This window comes from Eublepharis macularius, chromosome 3 (assembly GCF_028583425.1).
Source record: "Eublepharis macularius isolate TG4126 chromosome 3, MPM_Emac_v1.0, whole genome shotgun sequence".
NCBI classification, from domain to species: domain Eukaryota; kingdom Metazoa; phylum Chordata; class Lepidosauria; order Squamata; family Eublepharidae; genus Eublepharis; species Eublepharis macularius.
The window spans coordinates 184,676,104-184,699,801 of record NC_072792.1 but is presented as its reverse complement, the minus strand read 5'-3'; the positions used below and the strand labels follow the sequence as shown (position 1 = coordinate 184,699,801).

The 23,698-nt window shown below is 49.3% G+C and overlaps 2 protein-coding genes across 3 annotated transcripts; one reads left to right on the top strand and one right to left on the bottom strand.

Moving 5' to 3' along the window:
- The first annotated feature begins 5,047 nt into the window (after positions 1-5,047).
- LOC129326461 (uncharacterized) lies at positions 5,048-8,599 on the top strand. 2 transcript variants are annotated; one of them, XR_008596695.1, is made up of 2 exons: positions 5,048-6,778; positions 8,504-8,599. XR_008596695.1 is itself a non-coding variant. In XM_054974629.1 (2 exons), exons 1-2 carry the CDS (start codon positions 5,414-5,416, stop codon positions 6,664-6,666), a joined length of 783 nt encoding a protein of 260 aa, XP_054830604.1. In that variant the 5' UTR covers positions 5,048-5,413; the 3' UTR covers positions 6,667-6,981. The 2 variants fall into 2 exon arrangements, 1 of the variants encoding a protein (XP_054830604.1); XM_054974629.1 differs by lacking the exon at positions 8,504-8,599 and having other exon boundaries at positions 5,048-5,868; positions 6,339-6,981.
- A 5,312-nt stretch (positions 8,600-13,911) lies between these two features.
- On the bottom strand, positions 13,912-23,673 carry LOC129326469 (protein sel-1 homolog 3-like). The gene is made up of 3 exons (XM_054974638.1): positions 23,560-23,673; positions 22,486-22,659; positions 13,912-14,144 (listed from the first exon to the last, which is right to left on the bottom strand). Exons 1-3 carry the CDS (start codon positions 23,665-23,667, stop codon positions 14,004-14,006), a joined length of 423 nt encoding a protein of 140 aa, XP_054830613.1. The 5' UTR covers positions 23,668-23,673; the 3' UTR covers positions 13,912-14,003.
- Positions 23,674-23,698: the final 25 nt, after the last annotated feature.

Here is a 23,698-nt window from a genome sequence, read left to right as displayed (position 1 = left end):
GTTCGTTTTTGTCAGTTGGCCTGTGGAAGCCTTGTTGGAGGCCATATCGGAACGCCATTTTTGTCAGCCCAGTTTTCATTCTGGCTTCCCAAGTGCGGTTCTGCCGGTCCAACATCATTGGGCATTTTGTCTGCGAGCACATGGCCCTCATGAGGTTGTCTTGCAGTGACATCTCCAGGACTTCTGGCCACATCTGGCACAAGGCCTTCCACACGCGTGGCACTCGCCTCATTGTGATCCTCACAGTCTCTTCTTGCAGCCTTATCTCCTCCATTGTGTTTTGCTTAGCCAAGTCTGCGACTCAGGCCGTCCACAACCTAATCAGTGTGAGTATACTTGTTGCATCCTTGGGCAGTCATGCCCATCGTTTATGGCATGACAACCAAACAGATTAGGGACAACCTCTTGAAGCTGTTCAAGAGCAAATGGTCTTCTCTGAGACCAATAATAGGAGGAGAGGCGCAGAGAATCAAGTGATTGATCCATGGGCATTGATAACAATAAATGTCATAAAATATCATACAAATGACTAATCCAGTACAATAAATATATAAATCCAATATCATACAAAAGTAGACTCCTGAAAGGTAGCCACCTTAATTCATATACTATCAATTACTAGTCCAGTGACGTGTCCATTCAAATCCTCCTTAATTCTCCTGGAAGAGGCTTCAAGCGAGGATCCAAACAATGGGAAAGTAATGTGTATTAATTATGTTGCTGGTTTTTCTTCTTTTTCCTTAGGTGGAAAGGCGAACAAGTAGACAGAAAGATGATGATCCTGAGCCTCCAACCAGAGGCTGGCTGTAACCTGCAGAGCTGGTGGTTTGCAGCTTTGGGCCATTTTGCAGAGGAGAAATAACTGGCAGAAAGATGTTGTGGTGGGAAGACCGTGCGTGTCGTAAGCATAGGGGAGGGGAGGGGAGGGGAACGGGGAAAGGAAGGGGAGGGGAAGGGAGAGAAGGTGTCCAGAGGTAGGCAGCAGCCCGCTTCTCCTGAACTTACCTTGGCGGGCCCCCGTAGAAGGCGGAAGCCCCTACAAGGGAGAAGGATGCTGGAGACAGGAGAAGGCTCCTCCGAGACATGGAGGATGTCAATGGTGATGGTGGCCAAGGAGGAACCCGCCTAGCTGAGGCAGGGACTGGAAGGGATGAAGACAGCTGGTGAGGGCCTCGTCACCCCCAAACAAGTGCCAGGAGAAGCTGCACAGGCCACACAAGCCGTGGGAGGCAACGCCAGCCTTGGGCTGGCCCAGGAAGCTCCAGGTGCATGGAGGTACTCGGGGCAGGAAACCACTAGGCCAAGCTAGAAATTCCAAGAGGGAGAGGCATAGAGGAGACCGCAGGTGGCCGGAATGAGGCACTGCTGTGGCTGCCAGCAGGAAGAGGCCCTGGAAGGCTTGGGAGGTACCAGGAGCAGACAAGGGAAGGAATTGAAGCTCCATCAGCATGTGGAGAGGTCTGACAAGCCCCACCCTGTGGATCCATCAGGAAAGAACCAAGGAAAGCCGTACCCAAGGCTCCCAATTGGCCCCAAGGCAGACCAGAGCCAGGGGGGAGGACAGAGGTTGGAGCCTGGGGGAAGGGCAGGAAGTGACCCGGGAAGCCTTCCCCTAAGACTCTATATGCAGTAGGTTGAGCATGGGGGGTGGGGGTGGGGAGCAGCATGGCTTGCCTGCCTTCCCCCCTCCAAGCCTTTCTCACAAGCCTTCATTCAGCTGGTGGGCGGGGGGGGGGGGTGCAGCACGGCTTGCCTGCTCTCCACCCAAGCCTTCCCCCAAGCCTCTATAAGCGGTAGGTTGAGCACAGGAGGGGGTGAGGCGCATCTTGCCTGCCCTCCCCCCTCCAAGCCTTCCTCCTAAGCCTTCATTCAGCTGGTGGGGGGTGCAGCACGGCTTGCCTGCTGTCCCCCCAAGTTTTCCCCCAAGCCTCTATCAGCAGTAGGTGGGTACAGGGGGAGCAGCGCTGCTTGCCTGCCCTTCCTCCTCCAAGCCTTCCTCCCAAGCCTTCATCTATGGTGGGGGGCAGCGAGGCTTGCCTGCCTGCACTCTCCCCTCCAAGCCTTCTTCCCAAGCCTGTATATATAGTAGGTTGAGCACGTGGAACGGGAGCAGCGTGCCTCTCCTGCCCTCCCCGCTCCAAGCCTTCCTCCTAAGCCTTCATTCAACTGGTGCGGGGGGGAGGGGTGCAGCATGGCTTGCCTGCTCTCCCCCCAAGCCTTCCCCCAAGCCTCTCTATGTAGTCGGTTGAGCACGGGTCGGGGGAGCAGGGCGGCTCGCCTGCCCTCCCCCCTCCAAGCCTTCAACCCAAGCCTTCATTCAGCTGGCAGGGGGGCGAGCAGCACGGCTTGCCTGCTTTCCCCCCAAGCCTCCCCCCAAGCCTCTATCTGCAGTCAGTGGGCACGGAGGGGGGGGGGAGCGTGGCTTGCCTGACCTACTCCCTTGAAGCCATCTTCCCAAGCCTTCATCTATGGTGGAGGGCAGCGAGGCTTGCCTGCTTGCTTTCCCCCAAAGCCTTCCCCTAAGCCTCTATATAATAATAATAATATTTCAGTGCAGTAGGTTGAGAACAGCGGGTGGGGAGCAGCACGGCCTGCTACACCCCCAAGCACTCCCTCAAGCCTCTATATGCAGTAGGTGGGTACAGGGGGAGCAGTGCTGCTTGCCTGCCCTTCCTCCTCCAAGCCTTCCTCCCAAGCCTTCATTTCTGGTGAGGGGGGCAGCGTGGCTTGCCTGCATGCACTCTCCCCTCTAACCCTTCCTCCCAAGCCTCTATATGCAGTAAGTTGAGCAAGGGGAGGGCGGGGAGCAGCACGGCTCACCTCCCCTCCCCTCTCCAAGCCTTCCCCCCAAGCCTTCATTCAGCACGGCTTGCCTGCTCTCCCCCCAAGCCTTCCCCCAAGCCTCTATAAGCAGTAGGTTGAGCACAGGAGGGGGGGCAGCACGTCTTGCCTGCCCTCCCCCCTCCAAGCCTTCCTCCCAAGTTTTCATTCAGCAGGTGTGCGGCTCCAGGCGCATGGGGGCACTCAGGGCAGGAAACCACTAGGCCAAGCTAGAAATTCCAAGAGGGAGAGGCATAGAGGAGACCGCAGGTGGCCAGAATGAGGCACTGCTGTGGCTGCCAGCAGGAAGAGGCCCTGGAAGGCTTGGAAGGTACCAGGAGCAGACAAGGGGAGGAATTGAAGCTCCCTCAGCATCTGGAGAGGTCTGACCAGCCCCACCCTGTGGATCCATCAGGAAAGGACCTAGGGAAACCCTACCCAAGGCTCCCAATTGGCCCCAAGGCAGACCAGAGCCAGGGGGGAGGACAGAGGTTGGAGCCTGGGGGAAGGGCAGGAAGTGACCCGGGAGGCCCCAATTGAGGAAAGCCTTGAAGGCAAGTCAGGGAGGAAGTCGGCTGAGGAGTAGCGTGTCTCAGTAGTGGGACAGAGAGAGCGCTAGCAGAAGGGAGAGAGCGATTCCACGACTCACCAGCACTGCCGGCGCCCGGGTTTCTGGAGCCTGCGGCAACCCCCCTCCCACGATGACATCATCGTGCAGTGCAAGACAGGGGTGTTCGCTGGCGGATGGCTGGGGTGGCGGGCGGAGGTGTCGCAGTAGTGGGACAGAGAGAGTGCTAGCAGAAGGGAGAGAGTAGGTCCAAGACTACCCAGCCACAAGGGAGAGAGGGAGCAGGGGGGGCTTAAACTCCCTTCCTCCCCCACCTTCCAAGACCAGCCTAGGGGATCATCTGGCTAGACAGGCACCCTGGAGGGCAAGCCACCCCCAGGCTCCAATGACTCAGGCACAGGCAGTGACAGAAGGGAAGGGAGGGGAGGGAAGAGGGAAAGCAGGGGAAGGAGAAGGGAGGGAATGCGAAAGGAAGAGGGGTAGGGGAGAAAGGGGAAGGGAATGGGAGGAAAGCGATGGGAAGGAAGAGAACGGGGAGGGAAGGGGAATGGGAGGGAGGGGAGGGGAAGGTAGGAGATTAAGTCCTGAACAAGCAAACCCCCGACCACTGGATCAGTTGCCATAGACGGAATCGATTAGCTGAATCACGATGGCGCAAATGCCATTATCGTTTTTTTTTTCACATCGTGATTCCGATCGTGCCCACCTCTAGTTGTGATGCCATAGAGGCCACCCTCTGAAGGTGCCATTTTCTCCAGGGAAATGGGGTACTGTTTCCTTTTTACTGTATAAAACTGAATGGTTCGAGAGGGCATGCCTATCAAGGTAATATAGTCATGTTATAACAAAATGGTTCAGGAAGCTGCTTGAATGAAGGGAACTGGTTTGTGGGTGGCCATGTATAATATAGATCATCTGTTCGCCGTTAAGTATTACCCTGCTTTCACTGCATTGTTTATATACTTATGTAATACCATGTTCTGCATTGGTAAAAACCTCATGTCTAATATTATTTGCTCTGTTTCAGAGTGCTGTAATCCTCGTCCTAATACACTGCTTATTAGACACAACTCATCCGATCGATTGTACTGACTTTCAAAGAAATTAATTCCGATAAATAAACAGGAGGGATCCACAATGTGTTTAAGGCGTAGTAAAAGGACATAAAGGGGCTCAAAGAGATTTTTATGCACGAAATTGGAGAAAGACACCCCTGCTAGATGCCTGGAAACATGGTGGACTTTTTGTTCTTTTTAAAAGGAAAGCTGTGATTCTAGCAGGTGTATCGTTTCGGGTGGGTAGCCCTGCTGGTCTGGAGCAGAAGAGCAAGATTTGGGTGACCCCTTAAAGACCCACAAGATTTTCGGGGGAGAAGCTTTGGAGAGTGAAAACTCCCTCAGATACAGGGAGGAGGGGAGGCCCCTGAGCCTTTAAATTTCACCCATGGGAGGTGGGAGGAGCGCTGCAAAGAAGGGAGCAAACGTACAATGGCATAATTATCAATATTATTTTAGGTGCAATATTATATTATCATTTTGACTTTTCAGTTGATAATACTTCTTGGTGGAATTTTCGTGGAATTTTTAAATTATACTGTTGTTCCTTTCCTGAGATGCCACAGACCAGTGGCTGAGGGTTTGTAGGCCAGCCACCAGTCCACGGATCGCCCCTTTGAGTAGCATTTCTGAACATGCCTTGCTTTATAACCTCTGTCATGTCCCCCGCTGCTGCTTGCGGACCTTAAGAAGACCATTGGAGAGTTCAGAAGCAGTAAACGGCAACTGGTTGCTTCCAGTCTTGGAACATATTCTGTGTTAGCAAAGGGATTCAGAACCAAGCTTGGGGTAAAGGGTTGTGAACTCTATACTATACCAGAGTATATAGTTCATGCTATCAGTTACTGTAAGTAGGTTCTTACTATGTAATTTCTGCATTGTTTAATGTATCAGGCTAATCTATGTTTTGCTTCACCACTACTTCTGTTCTCTGGTTGATTCCAGACTTCTGCAAGCCAAACCCTGATTAATGTCCCCGTGGAGAAACGCCATTCTTTTTGAGTGTTTGTGGAAAGGCTGTGGGGTGAAACATCTGAAAGCTGCATGGGAGGGACCCCATGCAATTGTGGACAAACTGGACGATATTACCTGTGCCGTGGCAATGGCGAGGTCTGGACACAAAACTAAAGTGGTGCATGTGAACATGCTGGAACCATTAACCGAGAGGCCCATGGTGTTGCCTGTCACTAGGAAGGAAGGAGAAAATGCGATGCTCGACGATGACCCCTTAGACGTTCTGGCGCACTTCTCAGAGCCTGCACAACGGGAGGAACTGGGGTGGTGTACGGGAATGTCCGGGCATGACAAGGAAAATACCCTTTCGGAGTTGCATAAATTTGTGGACATGGACTCACACCTGGAACATTTAGCGGAAGTGTTGGAGGCCCTACGACAAGCAGGCCTCACCATCAAGCTGAACAAAAGGTATACCTTGGATATAGGGTGGGGAGTGGGGGAATCGCCCCAATGTGGAACAAGGTGGAGGCTATTCAAAAGCGGGAGGCACCACAGAGCTTTCTTAGGACTGGCTAACTACTACAGACGGTTCATCCCAAATTTTGGAGCGATTGCAGACCCGCTTACCTCTCTCACCAGGAAACCAGCACCAGACAAGGTGGCTTGGGCTCGTAGCTGTCAGGTGGCTTTTGAGAGGCTGAAGACAGCTCTGGTCTCCATGCTGGTCCTCAGAGCGCCTGACTTTGAGAAAAGGTTCATTGTTACGGTTGCCAGCCTCCAGGTAGTGGCTGGAGATCTCCTGGAATTACAGCTGGTCTCCAGGCCAGAGAGATCGGTTCACCTGGAAAAAATGGCTACTTTGGGGGGTGGACTCTATGGAATTATGCCATGCCGAGGTCCTCACCCTCTCAAACTCCACTTTCTCCCGGTGTCTTCAGGTTTCACCGCCCAGATCTCCAGGAATTTCCCAACTTGGAGCTGGCAACCCTATTCATTGTTGCCACAGATGCTTCAGATCGTGAAATTGGGGCGGTTCTAATGCAGGGCTGGGATGGAACCAAACATCCTCTGGCCTACCTGAGCAGGAAACTTATTCCCCGAGAGAAGAACCTGTCCTCAGTGCAGAAGGAATGCCGGGCAGTTGTATGGGCTCTGGACAAACTTCGGCCTTATTTGTGGGGACAAGAGGTCAGCCTTCTCACTGACCCTTCCTCCTTGCAATGGTTACAGGCCATGAAGAACACCCATTCGAAATTGCGGAGGTAGTCCTGGACGATCCAGGAATGCAGCTTCAAAACTGAGCACATTGCCGGACGATATAATGTGATTGCCGACTTTCTGTCCAGGACAAACGGAGATACTTAGGGTGTGAGACTTCGTAAGCTGGGAAAACGTCCTGATCCTTACAAATGTTACGTATCGCGAATGGGTTTCTCCCAGGCAACTTGGGTTCTGCTGCGGGGTTCTCTCTGAATGAGGATACCCCTCCGGCGGCTCGGAACGTATGGAGGGGGAGGTGTGGAGAGACGCCATTGTGTGGGTGAATTGGACTTTCTAGGGGCTGCAGGAGGGAGGGGCCAGTTCTGGAGTGGAATGTGATTGGCGGGAGGGCGAGTCAGTTGGTGGGCCGGGAGTTGAAAAGTGGACAGTTGGTGGCTGAGGAGAGGGGGGGAGGGCGGGCTCTGAGGGGAGGGGGAGGCTGGAGTGACACCCCAGGAACAAAGCATCCTGCCCGCCCTATGCAACGTCCCGCTAGGGCAGGGGTACAGAGAAGGAGGGAGAGAGATTAGGGGTTTGGGGTTTTGTTTCTTATGTCATATATTGTCTTCCGTTCACTGCATACTTGTCTGGGTGGAGTTATGATCGTAAATAAATTTTGTTGTATTCATGCAGACCCTCTGTTCCGCTTGGGTCCGCTAGGAAGGGAGTTTAGGAGGCTGTCCCGCCTACCTGGAAAGCCCTGTAGGGTTAGTGGCGGCAGAGACCACCTGCAGACGGGCAAGTGAGGCAGCCCCTTCAGGTGCCTGGCAAGGTGAAGAGGGAGGGGTAGGCAGAGCGGGGTCTACCAGGGGGAGGAAAGGCCCCGTTTCACCACCGTCCCATTCTGTTGAACTGAATTATTCTGTGTAATCCACCTTGACTCTCAGCTAGTTGGCTGGCCTGCAGGCCAGTCCATCAGTCAGTCCCTTCTGTCTGTTTGCCAAAGCTTTTCCTGGGCTGCTCGCATCTGCTGCTGATTTTCCAGCCCTGCTTGTTGGTTGGGATGCTGTTTCCCCTCAAAGATGTGTGAATTCTCCACCGTGCATTTCTTCCCGTGTTCTGTCAGGGGGCAAACTGTCCATGCCAATGACTCGGGAGAAGAAGGCTGGCTTGTATGCCTGCTGTGCCTAGGGTTGCCAGGCGGTTCCAACAAAAATAATGGGTGCGCTAGATAAAAAATTCATAGAACCATAGGGTTGGGAGGGACCTCCAGGGTCATCTAGTCCAACCCCCTGCACAAGGCAGGAAATTCACAACTCCCTCCCACCCCCCACCCCCGACACACACACGCAGTGACCCCTGCTCCATGCCCAGAAGATGGCAAAAGACCTCCAGGATCCCTAGCTGAGGATCCCTGGTCTGGGGAAAATTGCCACCTGACCCCAAGGTGGCGATCGGCATTACCCTGGGCATGTAAGAAGGGGCTGTGTGAACTAAGCGCTGATGTGACCCTTCCTGCCCTCCCTCTCATGATCAGCCTAGGTTTATTGGACCCCCTCCTTCCTTGAATGGGAACTTCACTGAGGACCTTCATCTTACATCTTCCTGGAGAAATGGGGGCCGTGCCTGGGAAGAGTCGGGTTTGGTCCTCAGCCGGGTTGTGATGCCATAGAGGCCGCCCTCTGGAGATGCCATTTTCTCCAGGGAAATGGGGTTCTGTTTCCTGGAGATCAGTTATACCTACAGGTGAATCCCAGCCCCCCACCTAGAGGCTGGCCAGCCCATTGCGTTAATGATTCTGCCCTTAGTAATTGCAGGGGGGGGCAGAGTTTAAGGCTGCAGCACCCTGGTTTGGTGGGGGTGGAAGAGTCTGACTCTTGACTGTGCTTTGTTTGACGTTCAGATGGACAGGGCTGGAGCTCAAGCCTGCCTGGAAAGCTGGAAGGAAATGAATTCTGTCGCTTGCAGGATCCCTCAGTGGTGACGCAAAGGTTCTCTGTACATGCTCAAAGGCACCACGATCTTGATTGTCACTTTGCATGCTCTCCGATGTATTGCTTTTATTCCTTTCATCTCTTAAAATGCCTCAAATGTAGTGGGCACCGCACAAACATAAAACCAGTCCCTGCCACTGGCCTTCAAATCATGGGACTTAGATTGTGTTTACGGAAGTAGCTCGGGCTGAACCTTAAGAGTGAAAAGCGAATTCCAGAGCTCCAATTAACTTCTCCTCTATTTGAGGACAGGATTCTTTCTTTCTCTTTTGAAAAAGCAACCTGTACTTAAACTGGAAGGAAAAAGCATTTCACATGCTGCAGCCTTGAGTACTAGGCTGCTGCAGGAGACCTACTGAAGCCATCAGATTTACACCCGTGCAAATGGTGTGAGCACCAATGTGCCTTGTGATGCTCTTCTCCTGCATATTCAAAACATGCATTTCCAGTCCAAACCATCCCCCTGCCTCTATGCAAACTCCCCTAGGGAGACTGAGAAAATTGCTCCCCACATCTTCCACTTTTTGGAGCTCTGTCTGTCCCCCACCTTGGCTTGACTTGACTTGACTAGGGAAGACAGCCAGTTCTCAAGAGGACAACCTCGAGTGCTGCTAGGTCCAGCTCCTGACCCTGCTCAGGGGACCCCTGGAAGGTACGTCCTGGCTCAGAGTAGACCCCGAAGGCAGTTTTCACTAATAGCTCGAATGCCTCCTCCCAGGACGGGAATAGGACTAGAGCAGAAGTGGGGGCTCTCACACTCCCCAGGACCTTGTCAGCACCTAGAGGCAGAATTAATCCAAAACTATCCGTAACTAAAGGACAAGCAGGCACTTCTGACACCTCAGATGCCAGATCTGCTCTCACCCTGGCCTCCGAGTTGGAAAGGGGGAGGGAGATTTTGTCCGCAAAGACCCTTGCAAAAAAGAGTGAGGGGCTCCCACCAATTGCCCCATTCAGGGAGACCCCCAAGGTTGGATTCAGCACCCAATAACCGGGGCAGAAATATTGGTAAAGCAAAGGAAAGTTTATTATAGTAAATAGACCCAAATAAACTGATGCAAAGCAGGTATCTCTGGCAATGCATGCCACGCAGGGCAGGCCCAAAGCTTATATAGGTTCTTACAAACAAATCATCAAAAAATTATTTGGAATATCAAGTTTCTTCTTATACAAATAAGAAAACATCTACTCAGAAATCCTTAAAAGACTGACAGGTCATTCCCATCTTTTAAGTGTCACATAGGACATCCTAAGGTGTCTTTTTACATACCAAGAAGGGTACATTCTTGAGACAGTGCAGGGAAAGCTGAAAGAACAAGGACTTCAGAGGCCATCCCCTGTGGTAAATCTCCGTCTCCCACAGTCTGCCGCTAAACTGCTAGTTTTGCAAGGCCAATACATGCTGTGGTTGAAGGAAGGAATAAGGGAGGGAGGCAGCCAGAGCTCAGCCCAGCCTGCTTTCCCACAGAACCCAAGTCCAACTGTGCTTTTGGTATAGGAATATAACTGAGGCAATAAGGCCAAGGGGGAATTTCCCCTAACGAAAGCATCAGTGCTCAGAGCCAAATTGCCATCACTGGCCGAGTCAGACGTAGGTGTTATTGAGTCACGACGATTGAGCTGGGAGAGACATGAGGGCGGCAGAGAAGACAGTCCTCTTTGCCCCCAACACGGTACCTTTAAATCTGTAATTTATGGCTGCAGAAGTGTATTTATATGACATCATGAGCGTTAGAGCCCTACGGCAATGGTCCGTCGGCTCCTTCATCTTCCAGGAAACGAGTGTGGGGGTGTTGGAGTGGTTGTAAGTAACAAGCATATATATCGTTTGATCAAGGGAGGTTGTAATAGTGTAATATTTAATGGTTTCATTACATTACATATTCATATGGTTTCATTACAGTGTATGTTGATTTGAGCCTTTGAAAAAGACATTGTGGAAACGGGAAAGCAGGCTGGCGACATCCGCCAGGCTCTTACAGCCCAATTTTTAGATGGTCTCAGCTATAACCACTGGGCGATGTTGTTGTGTGAAGATATTCCATACGGATAGGAACAGTTCTGAAACTTCAAACAGATATCAAAAGCTTTGAAACAGAACAAAGAACAAGATCATACAGGTTCTCATAGCCCAACCTTGGAGAGTGTCAGCTGTAACCACTAGGCAATGCTGTCACCTGAAGATACTCCACACAGATATTTATAGTTTTCAAGCTCCACACAAATATTAACAGCTTTGAAACAGAATAAGAACTAAGAATATACAGTTTACAACTCTGATTTTTCAAAGTGGACTGGAAGGATTGGACGCTTGATGAATATTTAGGATTATTTATAAAGGTTTATTAGCTGTCTATTTATTGTAGCATATTTATTGTAGAATATCACATTTGAGTACTTGCACCTTTGTAAGAATTAAAAATATAAAAATTTACAAAATATATTTAACATATAACCTTCAAGCTTTGTAATTTGTTTTGGAGTGCTCTGCATTTGGAGAACCCTTCTTATCTGGCTAAATCCGTGGGGGGGGGGGCTTGAGCCCCTAACCCCCCATCTATGCCCTGTGCCAAAGCTTATATAGGTTCTTACAAACAAATAATCAAAAAATTATTTGGACGATCAAGTTTCTTCTTACACATGGTGGCCATTTGCCAGCCGTCAGGGCCCTTGAGAGTGAACCCCAATTGTGCTGTGTTTCCCCCAGTGTCTGATGCTTTTGCTGTGCGATTCTGAATGTTGTGCTCTGAAATCCTGCAGGAGAAAATCGTCAAGTTCCCTTCTAGTTGTTTGAGGCTGTGGAGGAGGCTGAGGCTGGGGAGAAAGGCCAACCGCGTGGGACCAGGTACGTGGTTTGGAAGGTGCTGGGCGTTGCCTCCCGTCCGCACTTGGAGCCCTTCACTCTCTGGGGGTTGATTCCAGCAACTGAGTCCCTCTGCTAATGGTTGGAAGAGGAGGACTCAGCGCTGTCCCTCTCCTCCGGTTTCACTCAGGGGCACTTCTTCTCACTCTTCTCTTCCTCACTCTGTTTCTGAAATGCTTCTCAAAAGCTCTTTTCTGTGGGTTGTGGAGGGAGCATGCAGAGTTCTCGCAGCCAGAACGGGTTGAAATTGGCTGGACTGTGGCATGCTGAAACGTTCCAACTTCATTCTTGCTTTTCTTTGATCGTACGTGTTTTGCTTTGTAACTTGTCCACCAGGGACCAGTGAGCCTGAAGCTTCACCAGGCGAATTAAATACGGGTGACTCCTCCCTCGATGAAAATCATGCCTTCCCAGTGGGAAATACTTGCACCGAGGAGCAAATCAGCAAGGGGGGCTGTTGCTCGGACAGCCAGATTTCTGACGGTAAGCTGTATTTCCTGAAAAGCAAATTAAATAAAAATAATTAGCGGCACGATCAATATTTCTTTGTCACGGGTCAGATCCTGCAGGGATCTCTGGGAACGGGAGGTAGAAGGGATTTTGCTGCTCACTCATTCTCTAACAAACAGAAGAATAGCTACATGGCTTTATATTCTTTTATCATCCCATTAACCTTGCTCTAACTATCCTTTGATATGTCTCTGGTCTTCCTCCTTTTGACTTCCTCCTTCTCACTCTTCTCTTCCTGGCTTTGTTCCAGGCACCATCTTTCTCCTTCTCCTCCCTCCATCTGGCAAGCATGGATGCAGGACTTGTCTTAGCATCCAGGCCTATCCTGAGACTAGATAGGTAGTTAGGATCTGTCTTTCCACTTTTCCTATCAGGGTATGGCATTCCTACAATAAGGAGCTCTTATGTCCTTTCTAAATATAAGCAAGTGTATGCTTTGTTGGTTTCTTACACCAGTCAGCAGAACCAGCTGACAGCCACCTATAATCACGCTTTGTCTGCTAAACAATAGACTGTGCTAACAGCCCAAACATGAAATCCTTTAATTAGGTTCCTGGGGCCAACATACGACTTATTTGTCATTCCTAACAGCTCAAAGCTGTTTCCAGCCATAAGGTTCTGTATGCAATATGTATGCAACATCACCCACTACTAATATTGATAACTTTGCTTATAATAACAACAATGTGCCCACGTACTGCCCTTCTGAGCTGCAGAGGAGCTGGGCTGAGAGGAGCGGGTCACCCAAGGCCACGTGTTCATCCTTGCTTTTCTTTTATCGTACATGTTTTGCTTTGTAGCTTGCTCACCACAATGGAGTGTTCTGGAACATTCTCACTGGTTTTGGGGGGGTTGTGGCTTTGAAAGTCAGATTGATGTCCATTTATTCTTAAGGGGGGGTGCTCTGACCCTCAAAGCCTCATACCCGAAGAACCCTGTTGGTCTTCCAAGTTGGCTGGACTTATCCAGAATGAATGCTTTCTCTCAGCATGCTGGCTACCAACTGCAGTTCCCTCCAGTCTGCAAGGTCCAGCCACCCTCCCATCACAGCGCCCTCCGCTCACCCGTCCAGAGGCCTCATTTCAACCCACAGTCACCAATACTCAAACGCCACATTGACCAGCAGGGGGAAAAAAGACAGAAACTGATTTACTTGCAAAATATTACGATGTCTTCTCTCTCTCAGGTTCAGGATGAAATTATCACGGAGGCGGAATTCTTCTCCACCTCCTCCAGCAGAGCCGGGGGGAAAAAAAAGGGTAAAGGACCATTCTCTCTTTCTCCTTTTATCCTGCCTTCTATCCAAGAAGCTCAAGGCAGAAGATTTGAGGCTGGCCTGGGCAGCCCCCCTTTGCAACCCAAGGGACTCTGCCAGGAGAACTGAAGGGGGGAAGGGGGGAGACCAGATACTCTGAAGTAATCAGCACTCCTTTCTTTTACCTGCAGAGAAAAAAAAGAACATTCCTCCAGAGGCTGTTCTCCTGCGGCAGATAGGGAACACCTCAGGGCCATTTTGCAGATGAGAAATAACTGATAGACGCAGCCCTTGGGCAGTTGTGCAGGCTCAGTGAAGACCGTGCGTGTCGAATCATAGCTGAGCTCCGCCTCCCTCCCTTCTCTTCTCACCCACCCCCAGGCTCACCCCGCAGAGGTTCCTTGTCCCTCCCCCAGGTCCAACCCCCAGGCTTCAACCTTTCCCGTCCGCACTTGGAGCCCTTCACTCTCTGGGGGTTGATTCCAGCAACTGAGTCCCTCTGCTAATGGTTGGAAGAGAAGGACTCAGCGCTGTCCCTCTCCTCAGGTTTCACTCAGGGGCACTTCTTCTCACTCTTCTCTTCCTCACTCTGTTTCTGAAATGCTTCTCAAAAGCTCTTTTCTGCGGGTTGTGGAGGGAGCATGGAGTTCTCGCAGCCAGAACGGGTTGAAATTGGCTGGACTGTGGCATGCTGAAACGTTCCAACTTCATTCTTGCTTTTCTTTGATCGTACGTGTTTTGCTTTGTAACTTGTCCACCAGGGACCAGTGAGCCTGAAGCTTCACCAGGCGAATTCAATACGGGTGACTCCTCCCTCGATGGAAATCATGCCTTCCCAGTGGGAAATACCTGCACCGAGGAGCAAATCAGCAAGGGGGGCTGTTGCTCGGACAGCCAGATTTCTGACGGTAAGCTGTATTTCCTGAAAAGCAAATTAAATAAATATTATTAGTGGCACGATCAATATTTCTTTGTCGCGGGTCAGATCCTGCAGGGATCTCTGGGAACGGGAGGTAGAAGGGATTTTGCTGCTCACTCATTCTCTAACAAACAGAAGAATAGCTACGTGGCTTTATACTCTTTTATCATCACATTAACCTTGCTCTAACTATCCTTTGATGTTTCTCTGGTCTTCCTCCTTTTGACTTCCTCCTTCTCACTCTTCTCTTCCTGGCTTTGTTCCAGGCACCATCTTTCTCCTTCTCCTCCCTCCATCTGGCAAGCATGGATGCAGGACTTGTCTTAGCATCCAGGCCTATCCTGAGACTAGATAGGTAGTTAGGATCTGTCTTTCCCCCTTTCCTATCAGAGTATGGCATTCCTACAAGAAAGAGCTCTTATTTCCTTTCTAAATATAAGCAAGTGTATGCTTTGTTGGTTTCTTACACCAGTCAGCAGAACCAGCTGACAGCCACCTATAATCACGCTTTGTCTGCTAAACAATAGACTGTGCTAACAGCCCAAACATGAAATCCTTTAATTAGGTTCCTGGGGCCAACATACGACTTATTTGTCATTCCTAACAGCTCAAAGCTGTTTCCAGCCATAAAGTTCTGTGTGCAATATGTATGCAACATCACCCACTACTAATATTAATAACTTTGCTTATAATAACAACAATGTGCCCATGTACTGCCCTTCTGAGCTGCAGAGGAGCTGGGATGAGAGGAGTGGGTCACCCAAGGCCACGTGTTCATCCTTGCTTTTCTTTTATCGTACATGTTTTGCTTTGTAGCTTGCTCACCACAATGGAGTGTTCTGGAACATTCACACTGGTTTGGGGGGGGGGGTTGTGGCTTTGAAAGTCTGATTGATGTCCATTTATTCTTAAGGGGGGTGCTCTGACCCTCAAAGCCTCATACCCGAAGAACCCTGTTGGTCTTCCAAGTTGGCTGGACTTATCCAGAATGAATGCTTTCTCTCAGCATGCTGGCTGCCAACTGCAGTTCCCTCCAGTCCGCAAGGTCCAGCCACCCTCCCATCACAGCGCCCTCCGCTCACCCGTCCAGAGGCCTCATTTCAACCCACAGTCACCAATACTCAAGCGCCACATTGACCAGCAGGGGAAAAAAAGACAGAAACTGATTTACTTGCAAAATAATACGATGTCTTCTCTCTCTCAGGTTATGAGTAACATCAGCGTGGAGGCGGAAATCCACGCCTCCCGCCCAGCCTCCTGCCCCCAAAAGCCAAAGGGTAAAGGACCATTCTCTCTTTCTCCTTTTATCCTGCCTTCTATCCAAGAAGCTCAAGGCAGAAGATTTGAGGGTAACCCGGGCAGCTCCCCTTTGCAAACCAAGGGACTCTGTCCGGAGAATTGAAGGGGGAAGATCAGATACTCTGAAGCAATCAGCACTCCCTTCTTTTACCCGCAGAGAAAAAAAGAACACTCCTTCAGAGGCTGTTCTCTTGAGGCAGATAGGGAACACATCAGGGCCATTTTGCAGATGAGAAATAACTGATAGACGCAGCCCTCAGGCAGCTGTACAACTAGCAATGAGCTTGCCAATGCAGAATCACTGATTGTGTTGTTATTTTCATCCACAGATTCATCAGATGTGATATTTAGCATCTTGGTGACGGTGAGTAAAGGAGTTAGTCAACGAAGAGGCTCATCCACTTCGATCTCACTGCTCCTCAGGAGATGGGAAGGAAGTAAGGGAGGGAGCCCAAGGAGGCCTCTGGCCACGATTCCCAATCCCTTGTCAGTCCTGGCCAGGGAGATGAGGCAGAAGCGTGGAGTGTCGTCATCCTCCAATGGCAGCCATGTCTGCTGAAGCCAGAAAAAGTTCTCTTCTTTGGGAAGGGAGGTGGGAATTCTTAGCCAGCCACATCCTCTTTGGGAGCAAAGTTTTAAGCAGGGACAGCGACAGTGTAAAAGCTCCGGAAGGTGATACAGTGTGGAGTGGAGGCCTGTGAGAGAAGATGTCCACTACGGCGCGATCTCTGCCAGCACAGTCTTTTAAAACTACGCTTCCTAGCTAGCGTCTTCCGACACAGTGAACTTGGACTCAATCATCTCATCTCAGGAGAATCCATCTCTCTTAGCCTTTGCATTGTGTCCCAGAGTGAAAGCTACTCTTGCATATCTCGAGGAGATTTTGAGTTGTCAGAGTTCTTTCAAAGACATGTATCGTTAGTGGTTGAGGCAGCAAAGGAGATACACTGTTCTGAACGTCCCTCTCATGCGGCTGAACTCTGGTAGAGCTTCATTTTCCTGTCTTTGTTAAGGCATTGAGCAGGTGAGCTCTGGTAGTGACAGACGTGCATGCAGGGAGGAAAGACCAGCTTTGCCGAAGAGGAAATGCTTCCCCAAAGCTCCGCCTCCTCACACTTGTGGCTGCCTGATTTGTATTTCTAGCCACCACCAGACATGGCAGCACGGAGCAAGCGTGTCTGTGACTGGGAGCGAAGCAGAGAAACTCTTCCCTCGGATTTATGCATCTCTTGCCCGGACCTGGTGGGATTTGCCGGAGTCAGTCAGAAGCAGTGTTGGTAGAGCAGCTTTCGCAAGCCACCAGCGGGACCCCTCAGCGCTCCCAACTGCCACTTAACGGCTTTCCCCCAACTCTCCCACTGCTCACATTCCAACAGCTCCGATTGGCTGTTCTTAGGGAGACTCGCAGCTGTCCGTCACAGCCTCCGTGGCACTGTGTGGCAGCCCACCCCACCAGGCCCACACTCTACATAACATGCGCTGCCCTGGCAAAGGCAGGAATGCTGTTGCCATCTCCTGGCCAGGAGACTGGAAAAATACTGAACTGGGGGTCATGGGAATGGTGCGCTAACAGCCCCACAGCCCCCTGGAATTTGTGCAAAATCTACAGATCAAAGGGGTGCAGAGTTTTGGATCCCTCTGATCTTCCCCCATCACCTCTTCCATAAATAATCCATAAATAATCCTGTCCCATGCTCAGGAGCTATCAGTCAACCATTTGGTTGTGCTTGTTTACTCAGAGATGCTCGATCAAACCTTGTCTCATTTTACTGCTTTACAATGCCGGAGACTTATTATTGAATTATTGTTTTAAGCAAGAGGGCAGCTTTCTAGCTGTCAGGTATGTGCATTTCTCCTGCACGTCCTCAGACTTTGGTCTGAGCCCCCTTCTTCTCCCTGCGATGTGCTGAACACCTCAAAGCTGGTCCCTTATGGACCTCCCCCCTACCCCCGTGTCTCCAAGACTGGTAACTATGGCTTCCTCTTGCATTGCTCTCCACTTTCCTTATTGTTGTCTAGTTTGATGTGTGTATGAGAGCTGTGTGCACTCTGTGTAACTGATCTTTTGCTGCTACTTTAATAAAAGTCACACCTATTGAACATCTGCCTGCTTATTAAAAGAGTTCTCCCGGGGCAAGTAATCCTGGTATATATTGGTTAAAAGATCCCCCGTTACCACCTCTCACTGGGCCGTCTCCTTGCTCTGCTAATTTCCCCAAATCTCAAGGAGACTCGTTCTGGTAACAGTGTAAGAATCTGTTAGAGCGAGTGTAAAACTACGCTGCGGAATTAAACGCCGAGCTGGTTAGAGAGGCAAAAGCTTTATCTGAGGAAGTTACATACTTGAGGGAAGGAGGGAGAGATAGATCCTAGCTATCTGACTACATCTTGCAGAGACAGAGAAGAAGTGTGGAGCAGGAGAGAGAAGAAGCAGGATATTGCCCTGTTTAGCCCAATAGGAGACAAGACAAGGAAATGACCCCCAGGAAACAAGAGAGATCCTGCTCTCACTGTCCTAACTAGGTGATCCTTGCTGCCCCCTGCATGGTAGGCTCCTCTTCCTTCTTGCTGCTGCAGTACACCAGACATTGCTATTTCCAATACCCCTTCTCAATGTCTAGTGTACAAAGTCCACAAAATTCAGTCTTTCACGTAGACTTTGAAATTTCTCTTTGGCAAGTGGCTTGGTGAAGACATCTGCTATCATTTCTTCTGTAGGGCAGTACTGTAGCTCAACAAGCCCGTCTTCTTGCATATTTCTCACAATGTGACTCTTTATGTCAATGTGCTTGGTTCTTGATCCAATTCTTTCTGTATTTGCAAGCTTTATGCAAGATTGATTATCTTCAAAGAGTTGTATAGGTTTGGGTTCATTTATCCCAAAGTCTTCTAATAGTTGTAGAATCCACTTGAGTTCTTGGCATGCTTCTGCTGCTGATATGTATTCAGCTTCTGTAGTTGATGCCGCTACTAGGTCTTGCTTTCTGCTTGTCCAACTGATTGCTCCTCCACCATAAAAGAATACTCGTCCACTGGTAGACTTTCTGTCTGTGATGTCTTCTGCCCAGTCAGCATCCATGAATCCCACTAGTCTGGGATTGTCGCTTGCTGGTAGCTTGAGCTTCAGTTGTGCAGTACCTCTCAGGTATCTTGCCAGGCTTTTGACTGCTTGCCAGTCATTCACACTTGGTGATGCATTTTTCCTGCACAGTATTCCAGCTGCTGCTGCTATGTCAGGTCTGGTCACTGTACTTATGTAGAGCAGTTTTCCAATTGCTTCTCTGTATACTTTGATGTTTCTCAGAGGTTCATTGTTTCCATTTTGTTTCAGGAAATCTGTTTCCATTGGAGTACATGTTGGTTTTCCATCTTTCATGTCCATGTAGTCTAGGAAATCCATGATCTTTTGCTTTTGATTGAGAAGATAGCTTCCATCTTCCTCTCGCTCTATTTGAACTCCAAGGTAAAAGCTGACATTTCCAAGACGCTTTACTTCAGCCTCTTGGTTCAGGTGCTGAATTATTTCATCACAATCTTGTTGATCTTCATAACAAAGAAGAATATCATCTACATAAATCAGAATAAAAGTCCATTTGTTGTCTTTCTTTCTTGAGTACAGGCAGCGTTCTGCCCCGCCTTGCTTGAATCCTTCTTTGATGAGCATTTGGTTCAGTTTCTGATTCCAGGCTCTTGCAGCCTGTTTCAGTCCATAAATGCTCTTCTGCAGTTTGCATACAAGTCCTCTGTCTTTGGACTGTTCAAATCCAGGAGGCTGTGTCATATACACGTCTTCTTCCAGCTCTCCATGTAGAAAAGCAGTTTTCACATCCAGGTGCTCCACATGTATCTTCCTTGCGGCTGCTATGCTCAGCAGTGTTCTTACCGAAGTGTGTTTCACTACTGGCGCAAAGGTTTCATCATAGTCTTCTCCATACTTCTGGGAATATCCCTTTGCAACTAGTCTTGCTTTGTACTTTTGTACTTCTCCATCTGCATCAAGTTTGGTTTTGAAAATCCATTTGCATCCTACTGTCCTTTTTCCAGGTGGTAGTTCTGTGAGGATCCATGCCTTGTTCTGGATCAGAGAGTCAATTTCCTCTTTTGCAGCTTTTCTCCATGTCTCTGCTTCTCTTGTTGGCATTCCTTCTATGTCTTCCCCGCTAGAAGGTTCTGGTACAGCTTCTGTTTTTGCCAGGTAAGAGAATTTCAGTGGTGGAACTCCTTTGTTTGTTCTGTCTGAGCGTCTGACACTTGGCTCTGCTTCCCCTTCTCTTTCTGTGGGCTCTGCAGGTGTCTCTTGCGTCTCAGTCAGGTCCCAGAGTTGCACAATCTCTGGCTGCTGTGCTGCATCCGCTTCCTTTGGTGTAGACTCTCTGGTGTCAGGCTTGCTTGCCTTCTCTTCTTCATCAATGTGCACCACATGGCGGATCTTCACCGTGTCTGTCTCTGGGTTGAGGATTCGATATCCCTTGCATCCCAGTGCATATCCAACAAATATGCCTGCTTCTGTTCTGAGATCCATCTTAGACCTCTTTTTCTTCGGAACATAAGTGTAGGCCTTTGATCCAAACACTCTCAGATGCCTTACATTGGGCTTGCGGTTGTACCACAGTTCAAATGGTGTGCTGCTTGCACCCTTTGTAGGTAGCATGTTCTGCAGATAGGCAGCAGTGTTGATAGCTTCTCCCCAATATTTTTGAGGTAGCTGTGCTTCTTGCAGCATGCTCCTGCACATTTCTGTGAGAGAACAATTTTTCCTCTCCGCTATCCCGTTGAGTTCGGGGGTGTATGGCACGATCAGGTGATGCTCTATTCCTTCATCTGCTAGGAAGCTTGTCATCTCCTTCCCCACGTACTCGCCTCCATTGTCTGTGCGGATAGCCATTGGTTTTCTCTGGAATCTGTTCTGCACCATTGCTAGGTACACTTTGAATTTTTCCAGTACTTGGCTCTTTTCCTTGAGCAGGTAAATCACAGTAAATCTTGAAAAATCATCAGTAAAAGTCAGAAAGTACTTACTTCCACTGGGTGTTTCTGTTCCCATGGGTCCACAGACATCACTGTGAATCAGCTCCAGTGGTCTTGTCGTCTGCTTCTCACTCTGTTTGGTGAAAGAAGGTCTTGTGCCTTTGGCTTGAATACAGCAAACACATTTCTCTGCATCAGGACATTTTCTCATTTGCAAATCATTAGTCAGATTCTGCCTTTCAAGCTGATATATATAATCCATATTAGCATGTCCAAGCCTTCTATGGATAAGACTGGTACAATTCTTGTGGGTGCACTTTTCAATTAAATTCACTGCGCCTTCAGAGCAATCCAGCATATACAGGCCATCCTCTAATGTGCCTTGTGCAATTAACTCACCTTCATTGCTAATAAAACATTTCTCTCCTTTGAATACAGTTTCAATTCCTTTCTTTGCCATAATTGAAACCGATAATAAGTTAGTCTTAACTTCAGGTACGCAGAGACAATCAGTGATCTGCACTTCTCTAGTTTGGCCACTGGGTAGCGCGCAACATGCAGATACTGTCCCTTGTCCCCGGGCCGTTAAAGCTTCTCCATTTGCCGTATACCGTTTTTCATGACTATCATTCATCTCATTAAAGAAACTTTCTTGATTGCATAGATGGTTAGTACATGCACTGTCAATTGCCCATTTGCATATGCTTTGATCATTCTTGCCAACATTTAAACAATTCTTATCAAATCTGTTTTTCCTTTGACCATCGGCATTAGGTGACTTAATGGCTGCATTAGCATTCCTAAAGCCTTTTGTTTCCGTCCCTCGTGGCGGTTTGCTCACTCTCTGTGAATCACGAAACCAACAGTCTTCCTTTAAATGTCCTTTCTTTCTGCAGATGCTGCAGATGAAATCATTTCTTGAACTGACTCTTAAAGCTAGGTCTTTTGGCTCACTTTTATAAAACTGTTTGTTAAGGCTTTCCTCTGGCAGTCTTGCAAGTACATAGTTTAAGCTTAGACTTTCTTTCATTTCCAAAACATGTACTATGCTTGTATAAGATTGAGGAAGGCTAGATAGCAGAATTATAGCCAAATCCTCATCCTGGAGCTCCTTTCCAAGGGATCTTAATTTCTGTGTTAATTCCATGAAATCTGCAATATGATCTTTCAGCTGTTGCTGTGGCTTCATCTGAATCCGATACAATTGCCTCATTAGCAAAATTTTAGTTTTAATTGATTCTTGACGGTTTATTTCTAGAAGAGACGTCCACATTTGTCTAGAAGTGGGCTCATGAATAACTCTTATCAATGGTTTATCACTTAAAGCATTAATGATAATAGATCTTGCCTTGTTGTCTTGATTGACCCATTTGGCTTCCTTCTGAGGATCTCCAGTCGGTTTTTCATCTGTTACTGCAGACCAGACGTCCAATTGTATGAGGTGCGCTTTTATTCTTTCTGCCCAAAGATTGTAGTTTCTCCCATCTTGTAACCGATCGACTTGGAACCCCTGCTGTGCACTATAGGAGTCCACCATTTTTCCTCTATTGTCTGCCCTCTATACTTTAGCCTGCGGCTATGGCAGGAGTTTTATTGCTCTCTCTTAACTTCAGCTTGCGTTAATTGCCTCTGGGCCCATAACCCGGTTAGAGCGAGTGTAAAACAACGCTGCGGAATTAAACGCCGAGCTGGTTAGAGAGGCACAAGCTTTATTTGAGGAAGTTACATACTTGAAGGGAAAGAGGGAGAGATAGATCCTAGCTATCTGACTACATCTTGCAGAGAGTGAGAAGAAGTGTGGCAGGAGAGAGAAGAAGCAGGATATTGCCCTGTTTAGCCCAATAGGAGACAAGACAAGGAAATGACCCCCAGGAAACAAGAGAGGTGCTACTCTCACTGTCCTAACTAAGTGATCCTTGCTGCCCCCTGCATGGTAGGCTCTTCTTCCTTCATGCTGCTGCAGTACACCAGACATTGCTATTTCCAACACTGCTTATCCCTGGTGGGGACGCTTGGACCTTCTTGCAGGAGACAGGGACAGCCCATCACGCCCACCCCCCATTCCTGGGAAACTCACCTCATCTCTGCCTTTCCCCGGGTACTGGCCGTAGGCATAGAAGGCCCCGAGGTTGGAGGGGGCCACGGGGTCCCCCATCTCGTCGGCCTTCTCCCAGAACTCCACGGCCCTCCTGTAGTCATTCTCAAAGACCTGATAATACCATCCCAAGGCTGTGAGAGCTGGGAGGAAACCCTGCAGGGTTGGGGGGAGATAGTGGAAGCAGAGAATTTTTTAAACATCCACCTTATGTCGAATGCAGGCTCCCCCAGATGCAGATCTTCCTTCCCGGTGGAACCCAAACCTTGCTGTCTGCCTTTTCAACTGTTCTACTGGCTATTATTGTCATTTCCTCCATGGAATGGGAAGGGACCCTCAGTGGGTCTTCAAACCCACCCCCTACACTGTCAGAAACTCTCTGCTGATGGACACCTATGGATTTATGGCTGGAAAGTCCATCCTGCCTCTGGGATTGAAGCCAGATCCCACCCCAATATTATCCACCAGAGACTTAGCCAACCAGTTCTGAAAAGCCTCCTGAGAAAGTGGTAGTTTCAGGTAGGTAGCTGGGTTGGTCTGGGGTAGAATGGTAGGGTTTGAGCCAGTTGAACCTCAGAGGCCAACAAAATTTTCAGGGTGTGAGTTTTAGCGAGTCAGAGCTCCCTTCTTCGGATACCAAAAGTAATAAGAAATTGCTAATAAGCCATGACAGCTGAATGAACCTTCTGTGTCCGGAGGTAGGCCCTCCATCGAGGTTGCCCCATTATGGCTGGCTCGGGAAGCCCTGCAGCTTTGGAGCTCGGAAACTGTGTGTTGGAATGGTCGGTTTGCCAAAGGAGTTGCCAACAGATTTCCCCTGAAAAGTTTTACCATGTCAGTCCAAACACCGGGCTCTGTCCTGTGGGACTCTCTGACTCCTAGCTTAGGGGGCTGGGCCACTTGCAGTCCCGAGACTCACTTTTAACAGGAGAAAGCTGAGATTAGGGGGGATGAGGTTGCTCGAGGGCGGAAGTTGCCCAGGGGTCTCTCACGGGCGTGTGCTCTGCCATGCACTGGGATGTAGCCCACAGTACCTGAACCAACTGCCACACTCACCTGCTCCGCTGCCTGATTGAACAAGTCCAGAGCTTTGGGGATATCATGCTTCACTCCTTGGCCCTGGAGACAAAAGCTTGTGTGGTCAACGGGTGACTCACTTCCCATTGTGGCTTGCAGTGGAAATAAGGCTCTGCTG

Bases quoted from the DNA above. Each gene is read 5' to 3' on its own strand.
- LOC129326461 (XM_054974629.1), top strand. From the start codon at position 5,414: ATGTCCCCGTGGAGAAACGCCATTCTTTTTGAGTGTTTGTGGAAAGGC. The intron at 5,869-6,338 runs GTATACCTTGGA...CGGTGTCTTCAG, and splicing joins ACCATCAAGCTGAACAAAAG to GTTTCACCGCCCAGATCTCC.
- LOC129326469 (XM_054974638.1), bottom strand. From the start codon at position 23,667: ATGGGAAGTGAGTCACCCGTTGACCACACAAGCTTTTGTCTCCAGGGC. The intron at 22,660-23,559 runs GTGAGTGTGGCA...CCAACCCTGCAG, and splicing joins TCAATCAGGCAGCGGAGCAG to GGTTTCCTCCCAGCTCTCAC. The intron at 14,145-22,485 runs GTGAGTTTCCCA...TTTGCTTTTCAG, and splicing joins CGGGGAAAGGCAGAGATGAG to GAAATACAGCTTACCGTCAG.